At 42.1% G+C, this 12113-nt stretch overlaps 1 protein-coding gene across 1 annotated transcript; it reads left to right on the top strand.

Annotated features, from left to right (window-relative positions):
• The first annotated feature begins 729 nt into the window (after positions 1–729).
• Positions 730–7814, top strand: LOC134415999 (cytochrome c oxidase subunit 7A-related protein, mitochondrial). The gene is made up of 3 exons (XM_063152097.1): positions 730–868; positions 6429–6560; positions 7420–7814. The coding sequence occupies exons 1-3, from the start codon at positions 797–799 to the stop codon at positions 7561–7563; spliced, it is 348 nt and encodes a 115-aa protein (XP_063008167.1). The 5' UTR covers positions 730–796; the 3' UTR covers positions 7564–7814.
• Positions 7815–12113: the final 4299 nt, after the last annotated feature.

The raw sequence follows: 12113 nt of genomic DNA on the forward strand, positions 1-12113 counted from the left end.
GATGAGAGGAAATGACCTCAAACAGCCCCTGGGGAGGTTTAGGTAGGAATTCCTTCACATAAAGAGCGATTGGGCACTGAAATGGCGTGCCCGGGGGGGTGATGGAGTCACCGACCCGGGAGGTGTTTAAGGAAAGCCCAGACGTGCACTCAGTGCCCGGTCTAGTTACACGGGGGCGGTCGCTCATAGCTGGGACGCGATGCTCCCGGAGGTCTTTCCCAACCTAAGTGACTCTGTGACGACACCCTTGCGGCGCAGCGGGTCCCCGCTGGGTAAGACCCAGCAGAGCGGCGCTCCCGACTCGGCGCTGCCCTCACGCCGCGGGCGGCGCGGACGGGCCGGGCCGGGCGGGGCCCTGTGGGAGGCACAGCCCGCGCGCTCCGCCCCGGCACCCGGTGTGGGCGGAGCCTCGCCTCCCGCCTGCGCCGATTGGCTGGAGCCAAGCACGCCCCGCCCGCCCCGGGCTCGTATCCTGCCCCCCTCCCGCCCCGTCCCTGCCGTTGCCGCCCCGCCGCTCCGGGGGCTCGGCTGCCCTGCCTGACTGGAAATTGCCGCCGGCCTCGTTTTTCCGGGAGCGGCGGGCGCGCTCGGGAGAGGCGAGTTCGCACTGCTTCGGCGCAGGCCACTGTATTTTTTCGAACTTTTCTGTTTTTCAGTCTCATTCTTTCCGCGCCCTCCCGCGCAGGCGTCCCTGCGAGCCGGCGGGGCCCTTGGGCGTTACGGCGGCGCAGAAAAGCCGGCGCGGGGCGGGGCCTTTCGGCCGAGCCGTCGCAGCCGGTGCCCGCCCCGGCCCGCCATGTACTACAAGTTCAGCGGCTTCACGCAGCGCCTCACCGGGGCCACGTCGTCCGCCGCCTACACCCCACAGGTAACACCCGCACCCGGCCGGGGCTGCGGCACCGCGGGCCTTGGGTGAGCCGGGCTGGGCTCGGCCGCCCCGCGGGCACCGAACGTACCCGGCCCCGCGCGTGACCTTGGGCGAGACCGGAGCGCGCTCTACCTGCAGTCGGCTTTGGGATGTTACTGGGGGCTGTGGCAAGGAATTAACGCGCTTTCAGCACAGAGGACTGTTCCAGAGCTGAGCGGTGCCTGGCGGGGTTTTAAAATCAGCGGAGCATGGAATCAGTTAGGTTGGAAAGGCCTCCGGGATCGTAGAGTCCAGTCTGTGACCGAGCGCCTCCGTGTCAGCTGGACCACGGCACCGAGTCTTTCCTGAAACACCTCCGGGGACAGCGACTCTGTCACCTTTTTTCTTTTCATTTTATGGGTTAGGGTTTAGGGTTACGGTTTGGGGTTAGATAGAGCCCTTGCGTGGTTGTGGGGTGGCAGCTGAGGCGCTTTGTGGTGGAGCTGTGGAGGGGCTGCCAGGCAGAAGCCAGCAGCGTCCCGGCTGTATCACCCTGTGAGCTGCTGATGGAGGAAAGCATCACTGTCCCAGCTCAACACTTACTGGATCACATCCAGGTGCTGTGTCCAGCTCTGGAAATGACAACTGGAGTGAGTTCAGCCGAGGTCAGCAGCCAGCCGAGGTTAGCAGGATGGAGCCAGGCTCTGCACAGGGGTCCGTGGTAGGAAGGCAAAGACACCAGGCATAAACTGCAAGGAGAGGGGTTCAGGCTGGACAGAAGGAAAGACATTATCATGGTGGGAAGAGTCAGGCAGTGGAGCAGCTGCCTGGGGAGGGAGGCTGTGCCCTCTGTCCTCACAGGCTTTCAGGGCCAGGCCAGACAAAATCCACAGCCGCCTGCTGTCACCTTGCTCTGGACCAAAGAGCAGTAGAGGGCCCTTCCATCCTGAATTAACTTAGGATCTTAAATAAACATCGAGGTAACAGAGTTTCTGTCCCAAGAAGGTTTTTTGTCCTTGTCTCTCACCATCACTTTGGAAGGCTTCCTGGATAGCTGTTGAGGGTCAGGGGTGCAAAAAAGGGAAGACACCAGAATAAATAATATTCGAGTATGTACAGCACTTACACAGTAGCAATACATCCAGCACTGCTGCAGTGATTGGGGCACTTCTTACCTCTCTAGACAAAGTTATGTTTGGAGAATAAACATTGCTACTTCATTTACATAGTGGAGAGCAAAGGCTTGGGGGAGGAATGGGGAAGGACTTCAAGCCTAAACAGTAAAGAACCTCCTACATTTTTAAAAGTTACTTTCAGTCCCTTTTTATAATGTTATAAGACCAGATTTTTGGTAGAATTTCCTTTTTTTTTTTCCCTAAGCTTGACTGAATTCCCAGGTCACACACTTAGATACATCAATCTGCTAAAAATGTTTTCAATAAAGAGCAATTGAAATATAAGGGTAATCCCATGAGTGGTAAGGTGTTAAATTCAAAACAAAGTAAGATATTTTTTCCTATTGATTTCATTGCTCCGTTTATTAAAACTATAGTTCAGCATGTAAAGTGGTTTGCTCTTTATGCTTCTGTTTATTTTGATGTTTCTTGAAAAGTGAAGACATTCTGCCATTCAAATTCTCCTTGGTAAAATATGCAGTATACTAATTGTCTTTGTTCTGTGCAGTTACATTCTGGTGCTTCCCAACAGAACACTGTTTTGCTGCAGCTTTAAGCTTACTGTGGGCTTGCAAAATATCTGTCTAAGTGGATTTCAGAAATCATTTTGCTGACAATAACATAACTAACAGCTTAACAAAACAGCTAACTAACAACAGTTAACTAACAACTAACAAAAAACAACCTCTCAAGTTTGAAATCCATATTGTTCTTTCCATCTCAAACTTAGCATGCGTAGAAGACTTAATTTTGCATTTAACAAAGTTGTATAAAGTAGTCTGAACAATTTATCTTGTTTGAATAAATGGGAACTTCCTTAGCTAGTTGAGGGGTGAAAACTACTCTTCATATTTAGGAGGATAATGACTGCCATAACCATTACAAATTCAATAAAAATATTAAAGAGTTAGCTTATGTTTAAAGTACAGTCACTGGAACCAGTTTCACAAGGTGTCAGATGAGGACAAGTACACGACCTTTTCCCTAGTTCTTCTATTGAACACAAAATAAATTTACTAGCAGGAATTTACTTGTACTACAGTATTTTCACTTCATGCAACTTATTTTGCTTGTAGCTATTTAAAGCCTTCATGAGCCACAGATATTTTGATTTTAGCCGATATGAATTGCTTAGAATCTATAATATGTAACCTTTTATGCCCTAGATAATACTTAATAGGTACACAAAATCACTGTCCTTGGATTGTCGTCCCAGTACAAAGACTCAAGTGGTTTTACCTAAGAGCCTTGTGTTAGTCATAACAAATATATTTAACTTAAGGCAGTGAGGTGTATTCTCCTGTGAAGGACCTGCTACTTAGTTTAGAAGTGTCTAGGTTCAGTAGGTTCACAGAAATTGTTTTAATGCATGTTCTGCAACCTTAATTCTCAGAGTAACTTCCCCATTCCCCTTTGGTCCTTACCTCAGTTTCCTCTCCTTGCTCATTCTTGGATCTGTTTGAGCAACTCCCCTTACATTTAAAAATTTAGGAGTGGTGCTATCTCCATTAAATTATGCTCCAAGTCCTTAACTGTTTTTTACTGTCAGGAAAATGTAAATCTAACTTGCAGATTCATACTAGCAAGGTGTAAATTTGTTTTAACTTTGAGCCTGATGGCCAACCAACAGATACCTTGGGTCCTAAGATCCTCAGACCTCTGACAGGAAAATAAACACACTCTGCAGAAGGGTAGGCAGAGAACTCTTGTTTGCTCTCTTGGATTAGCTACGTGTCCTGACCTTTCATTGAGAACTTTCAGGACTTTGAAAAAGTCATTGCTGTAGCATGCTGATGAAATCAGCTGATGTTGACTCTTCTGCATAACTACATCTGCTGTACTTTGTCCAAGACTTGGAAAAAAATCATGTTATAGCGATTAAAAATAAAAGCTTAACGCCTTAATATCAGAAGAGGAATTATTAATGATTAACTTTTTTTTTTAAATGAAGCATAGGTCAGATGTGTAGAGGCATTAATTCCTCAATACTATTCTGAGTGTAGTGAGACTCTGATACCAGTCATTAAATAAACCCATGGCTTTAGTAATGTTAAATACAGTGACCAAGGGTCATTTAAGATGTGTCAGTTCTTAAAAAATTTCTGCAGTGAAATTCAGCCTTTACATTACACTGTGGATTTCTCCTCAGCCATGCTAAGCTTAGTAAACTGGATGTGAGATAAAGCACTTGCCACTTTCTCTCAATAACCACAGGCAAGTAACAAGGTGGAACAGCCCCCCGTTTGCACTAATTTAATTGGGCTTGTTTGGGGTTGGCTAAGACTCAATTCACTTGGAATTCAAGTGAAATTTTTCATTGGTGAGGAACCTTAATTAATGCAGTGTTTGGGTTAAGCAAACTGACCTGTCTCCCTTCTGCAGCATGTGTTTGGTTGTACTCTTTCCTGAAGCCAGTGAACAACATCAGTGTTTTTTATTTAAATTGCTGTGTGATGTCCTGAAGTGGCACCATGCTGCTTTGGAAGTAATTTACACCAGTACATGGGTGATTATGTGAGTTTTCTGAACTGGTTCCATTTGCTTTCACAATGAAGTTTGTCTCTTGAGTGGGGTCTGCAGAAGGGGCTCTTAAAAGCATCTTAACAGGAATGTATTTCCAAAGGCTGAAAGAGTATGCAATAACCTACAGTTGCTGATTTACTAACTACTGAAGTTATTAGAGGGCACTGCTCCTGAAAACATTGGGCTTTCAGGAAGGCAAAAGGGAGATTCAGAACTGGAAACTTTAGGGCACAGAAAAGATGTGCATTTTCACATTTGCTGTGATACTAACAAGCAAGAAGGCAGGAAAAGGTTTGGAGAAGAAGTCACCTGCACATTTAGTATAAACATCTGTTCTATAGTTATTTCTGTCAAATCACCAACTTTTTAAAGACAAATCTAATTAAGTACTTAAAGTTCCTATAGACAAAAATACTTGTCCAAAATTGCTTATTGCTTTCTTCAAGGCCTCTGATGTAGCTGGTACAAAGCCTTGAATATATAATTAGTAACTTCACCTGGCTAACAATAGTTTCCTAGATGCTTGCTTCATTGCAGTGTGGCCAGAAGTGGTCACTGGTCTTAAATGATTTAGTGCTTGCCTTCTGTGCGAGCCTGCTCAGTAGGAAGAAAGAAATTCAGTTTTGCTGCTGCCTTTCAAACATAACCAGAAGGGTCACAAGTGGATTCTAACATTCAGTCAGGCATTACAAGAGTGGGAAGCTGAACCTGCATCTTCAGGGTATAGCTCTGATGACCATTCCAGAGGCTATTTTGGGAGGCTGAGAAACCTGGTTTTTCTGCTGAAGATTCCTGTTGCAGCAGAGAATTTGCATAAGCAAAATACATCTGGTCTATGGCTGGCACAAAAGAGAGAGTGCCAGTCTGCTTCCAGCTCCAGTTATTGTCACACAGTTCTCTTCAATATAAAATGCATCAACTAGTCCTTTGAACAGAAACCAGAATTTCAGTGCAGTCTTGACCTGTGGCTGCTTCTGTTTGTAATAAAAAACTGTTGCATTGAACTGACTGTACCATGCTTTTAATTTCTGTGGCAAGTTAGGAAAAAAAAAATTCAGCTGTTTTGAGAGACACAATGTGAAACATCACTGCTGCACGTCCAGATGTAATTTAAGTTTAACTACAGTAATAAAAACAAGGAAGCCACCTCATGTTGGCTGTGACTTTGTGTCCTTTGTCACAGAACTGAATTATGTCGTTTCTAGGTATGGCAAAGTAGAGTACAGAGTAGAGTACAACCTTGTGAACCGAAAGGAAGTTGAGCTGTGCTTCTCATGGGGCGTACATTGGGGTGTGGGAAGTTGCAGCAACATCTGAACTATAGGATGTAGTTACACCTGCACAAAATATCTGCTATATCAGGGTCTCTGAAGGGCCTTGAGCACCATTTACACTTCTGTGTGACCCAAATGATCCTCATACTTTTTTTTTTAAATCCCCAAACTATTCATCCAAATTATTTAAGGCTTAGTTATTTATGGCTACTGCTTGCAGCATTCAGGAGGTAGAACTTATTCCTCCTCACTCGGACCTTAGCATCAGGGATCCTTGATCCTAATACTACTTCTCAGAGAGAGTCCTAGATAGTCTCTGTGTAAAACAGAAGCGGTAATTTGGACCAAGTACCAGCACAGAAAAATAACAGCTATAAATTCATGCCACGAGGAGATAGGAAAGGAGGCTGCTATTTTCCTTGCTAAGCTCTGACCCCAAGTTGTCACCAAGATATCAGTGGACCACCAATGTATTTGTCACAAGTCTTCATACCAGATAAATACTCTTTGTAATGTATCCTTTTAATGTCTGGCAGTGTGCCTGCCTAATATAACAATTGGTATATTTACAAGTGATACACCTTGATATTTTAATCTCTATTTATGCAGGGACTCAAACCATTAGCTCCCACTGATTACCCACATCTGATTTTTGGGACAAGTAAACCTGCTCCAGGTTTATCACCAGCTGATTCTTTCTTGGGTAGAAACAAAGTGCCAGACCTACAGAAAGTTTTTCAGGTAATGACAACACTGGAGAGTGGGACATTTCTGTCCTTATTTAACATAGCTAATAACTACTTTTGCCATCCTACAATACCTGAATTCTGTAAAGTCTAGTCAAGAAACTGTCACCTACAGTATAACCTGTGTACTTGTACTATACTACAAAGTACATAATATGCCTTGAATAGTAGATAAATACAGAAAGTGGTTAAATGCAGCAACATTGTCTTTTTGCTGAAATTGGTTGTTGTACCATTTGACTATTGGAAGCACTTTCTCTCTGGGAATCCACATGTCTGCCTTAAAGCAGATGTGGAAGAGCAAAGCAAATTGTTACTCTTTTGTGTATAATAATTTGAATGTTGCTGAAGCTGTTTATAGTGCAGTATAAGAGCAGCACAGTAAAGTTTTCAAAGCCAGTTTGTTAGCTATGGAATTTCTAAACGTAGGACTTTTCTTAAAAAAAAATGAGTTAAGCTTTTGTTTAAGCCTCAAGAATGTGCTTTATATAATGTTCCCTTTTCTCTCTTACATGCCACTTCCATTTGGAATGTGTCAGTCTGACTCGGTGAATAATTTTTTATATATATCTTTTCACATTCTGTTGTTAGTGACACTTCTCCCATCCAGGTCCTCTTGAGAAACATTTCAAGATACATTCTTTCTGCTTGCACTTAACAGCTTTGGCTAACAAAATTAACTTGCCTTGCATTTGTCTTGCTAGACAAAAAACACTTGGTTGTAGTGAGCCCATTTGTCAGGAGGCTTCCCTCTCAGAAGTCTCTTAATTTACCTAAGTAGCTTATTCCTTAATGACCTCAGTATGGGTGTTAATTTCTTTTTTGCTTGTTTTCTCCTTGAACTCTTCCCACAGAGATCAGATGGACTGCCAGTACACCTGAAGCTAGGATATCCAGACAAGCTGCTCTATCGGACCACGATGGCTCTGACAATAGGAGGGACTTTCTACTGTCTGGTAGCACTGTTCATTGCCTCACAGCCAAAGAAACAAAAATAAATGAACCACACCTCATGGGACTCTCAACACTCCACTGAAGGATATCCTGCATGACCACTTTGCACTTAAATCTGTTCCCTGTGATCACATAGGGATCGTTATTCCGATCGGATTTCTTGGAGAAAATGTTTTAAAATCTGTTGCCTTATGTATTCTAAAACACCAATGTAAACAGAGAAATACAATATTTTAACATATGGTTGTAGTTTTTCTTGTCTTGCAGGAGTTAATAAACAGTTGGAGAAAGTTAAGCTTTTCCTTCCATCTCTCCCCCAACTTAAACAATGTTAGAGAGAGGACAGGACAAATAATTTGTGAGCTATGCACCACATTCCTTAGTGGAAGGATGCTGCTAGTTTCCAAAACACTGAAAGCAAAAAAAAATAATTATAGCATACTGGGAACCTATTTCTGTCCTATACTTTTCCAAATCCTGGAACATTAGTAAATAATATTCCACCTCTGGTGGTAGGACAAAGGGCTTGTCTCTCTGGAGCATTTAAAGTGGATTTATTCCATAACTGTAGCGTCACTGTATGCAGCAGAGTGCGCCATTATTATAGCATCAGTTACACCAGTTTCCTTTGTCCAGCTGTATTGCCATGCAATAAAGATAGCTACATGAACACTGAAAGAGTCAAGTCTCAAAAGTTTCAGAGCATTTCAGCACACCTGGTAGTGAAGTAAACATATTGGTGTACTTATAGGTTCAACTTGAAGATCTCACATAATAAAATTGATTCAGCTACCTTGCTGTCATCTTTTTGAGATGGAAGAGCTCTTAAAACCTCTCCCAGACCGCACTGTGTGTTTAACTGTAATTTTTGGTGAAACAGGTTGCTGTCATCATTCAGCTGCTTACTATTTCCAGTGCCTGCACATAGCTATTTATGTACACTCATTTCTGTGGATGAAAGAGAGATAAGCCAATACAGCCCTTTATATTACCCTTGTAATAGCAGAGCCTTGAACTGCAAGTTTCATACAAGTCTTCACAAAATGCATCCTCTGATTTCATAATTCCTCCTCTGCCCCTGAACATTGATTTACTGACCTCTGTAAAGACCCATCTGTCTCAGAACTGTGCAGAAACAACCTTCAAAGTAAATAAGAAAAATAGTTGATAAAGGAAATGAAACTGCCTTTTTTCAATCTTTGCTAAAAAAAAATTGGTCTTTTTCCATTTAAGTTACATCAAAGCCTTATTACTGCTTTATAGGCAAGAGTTGCTCGTACTGTGATCTCAGGTTTCAGTCAATGTTGGTATTTCGGGATGGGAGAGATTTAAGTCAATGAAAAATAGTTTTGTAAGGACAGCAAGAGTCAAAGAATAGCAGATAAAAATACTTTATCAGTAGAGGCAACATAACTGTCAGCTCTTGCAGAATTTATTATCTCCTCAGTAGCCCATGCTTCCATGGCACTCAATCTAGTGCTGTAGGCTGCTAAATACTACAAAAAAGAAAAAAAATAAGAAAAAAGAGAAAACAGCACAGTAGGTTGTTGTCTGTCTTCCCTACATACCACCTATCAAGGACTGCCTACAAGAATTTTCTAATAAAGGATATTGTGCACGTAAATTTGACAAACAGATTTTCATGAAGCTGAACTCTGTCCAGAGTATTTCCATGCTCTTAGTTTTCTGATTTGGTTTTGTTTTTTTTTGGAGGGGTGTGTTAGGGATTTTCTCTTTTTGTCTGTTTTTGTGATAGTACTTTTTTTTTTTTGTTTCAAACCAATTATTTTTAACACTCATCTAGCAGGTAAGAACTTTCTGCTTGTTGCTAAAGCAGATGTGGATAAAATAACCAAGCTGTTATCCCACAGCTCATTAGGCAGTGGGAATACTCTCATGGAAGGAATGACAGCCTTAGCACTCAGGCCCAGCTTGCTTTCAGTAACTCAGCTAGGACATTGGGTTCATGTCTTGCAGTTAGAGGTCATGGCTGAAGCCACAGATAGCAGAATGGCCCTTGGCCTCCCTTTTTCCAGCTCTGTGTCAGCAGCTGAGAACACGTGCCAAAGGCACAAAAACCACCCGTCAGATTTTGCAAATAAACAAGAGACTACATAATCCATTGCAATTTTCTCCCCCTTTCACCCCCCAGTGTCTTAAGTTTTGAAGAACTGTGTTCACTTTGCCCTTCTCCCAAAAGCTGACCCACTTGAAGCAGGATGAGAGTTCTGCTTCAGCTTGTGAGATTCAAACCCATGGTTCAGCTGGGGGTTAAAGAACAGAGGCTTGTCTGCAGCCACTGAGTACTGCTCCAGGTCTGAGGGAAAGGCCAGACTGCATTTCTATGTTCCCTCAGCAAAGTGCTCTAAAAACCAGGAAAAGTTTCCAAGCTGTAACCTCATTAGTCTGTGGCAGCAAAGTTTTGCCCCTTTCCTCAAATAGTTTTGAGATCATCGTGAAGAAATCTCAACATGGTAAATCCTTTTTCTCCCTAAATAAAACAACTCTTAAATACATCTCTTTTAAAATACTGACGCCAGACTTCTGTGAGGATTCAAAAGGGTCCAAGTGTTTTGAATTATTATTTGTGACACAGCCACCTAATCATCATCTTAAGCCTTCAAGAACACTCTTATTTCTAAAAGGAGTAGTCTGACCCTGGCCTGATTGTTAAATAAGGGCTTAGATAAGGAGAACCAGGGGTGACTTGCAGCATCAAGGCTACTTCAATATTATGAGTTGTGATCCCCAGAAGTAGGAATCTGATGGGAACTGCAACTTCATTATAGTGTTCATGTTTTATAAAGACCCTCTCTGCTTTCTCATAGAAAATATGCAACCTACCAGCACAAAGGACTGGGGGGAGAAAAAAAGCCTTTTTAAATGATAGCTTATACTCTAGTGTTTTGGGTTGAATGTATATTAGAGAATAAATTATAATAAGCTCTCATACCCCAAGGTGACAAGTTTGGAAGGGAAAGCAGCTGAGATTTAGAATACACTGGAACAAAATTATCTCATGGATAATCATCCATCCCCCGTGGCATTATCTCATTGTTGAGAGACAGTGGTTTTGCTTCTTAAATTATTTCTGTGGCAACCTGGATTCAATAGTTATATCTTTGTAATGGTTTTTAAGTAAGATCTCCTCCCCTACCTTTTGTGTGGGAGTAGTAAAATAAAGGCATTTGAGAAGACACTGATAGTATGCACATATGTCTTACAGCTGCTTTAAAAATTAAAGTATGTTAAGGAGAGGATTCCTCCACAGTACTGTAGTGTGACCCTACAGTCCCAACAGACTTTTGCCTTAACATCTGAAATTGTCAACAGACTGATTATTTCCATACTGAGACATTTAACTGTTTGATCTTGCCTTAAAGCAAAGCTTTCTAATTAAAAGACGCTGTAAAGAACAAAAACATGAGAAACTTGAAAATTGGGAATCTAATCTTACAGAACTAAAAAAAGCCCAAATGAGTGTTTAACAGTTTCTTTGCATACAGGTACACTGTACTTATTCTGTCTTTATCCTCCTTTCTGCCTTCCAAGAGGCTTTAAGATCACAGATCAGATGGGGAATTTTTGGTGACTTCTCTCATAAACTATACCCCTGCAGATCCTAAAATTTGAGAAATTCAGATACTTTTCTACAAAGAGAAAAATGGGTGTGCATTGGCTAAGTTGTGTGTAAAATCATGCTAAACTGTTCTGAAAAAGGTGTAAGTTATCTGCATTTTATGACATAGTAAATTTCTCCCCTTTCCTGTCCTTCACCTCAGTGAAGAGTTTCACAAGGAAGCCAAAGCTTGATCTCTGTTTTAAAATAGTGGGAAGAATTTGCCTGCATTCTAAGCATTAATGTCAAGCAGTAGGCAGAATAAATAACATTTTAAGCATTTTGCATATTCAGTACTAATTGCATCTTCATTTATAAAAGATCATTATTTTGAAGCAATTCCAGTTAGCTGCAGTGCAAGTGATGCACAGATTACTAAGAGACAGAAGCATATTTGCTGTGAGAGGGAGTACAGGCATTCCTATAATCAGGAAATAAGGTTGATGCTGTCAAGCAGTGTGGTCTCTCACTAACATCAGATCTTATCTCCTGGTGCCTCGCACACGATCCCAGACTGCTTTTGGATATGGCACTAGACAGAAGGCATCACTTTTTTTGGACATTAATTATCTCAAAATTCAAGAAAGTTGAGTTCAAGGGTCTGTTTTCTCACACATATACTGCCCAGTCTATTGCAGGCAGCCCAGATCTACAAGCTTAGGGGCTACAAGAATGCATTCATCATCCTCTGGCTTCAAAGAGACATGATACTTCCTAATAAAATGTTTTTTCTGAATGATTTTTCCCATTGGATCCAGTGCTGCAAAACTGGGGAGGTGGGAGAGAGGGGGAAGTATTTTTCCTCATTTCATCAGCTGCATACCACTCTTGCTTTTCCCCCTTCCTCACTCCCACATTCTTATTCTGAAGACTATGAAAATTTTTCTAGCTCTTCCTTTTTTACATAATTTCTTAAATATTCTGTCCCACAAAAGAAATTGAATTGTTTCTAGCTGCTTCAAAATAAATTCTCAA

This window comes from Melospiza melodia, chromosome 3, assembly GCF_035770615.1.
Source record: "Melospiza melodia melodia isolate bMelMel2 chromosome 3, bMelMel2.pri, whole genome shotgun sequence".
Lineage (NCBI taxonomy): Eukaryota > Metazoa > Chordata > Aves > Passeriformes > Passerellidae > Melospiza > Melospiza melodia.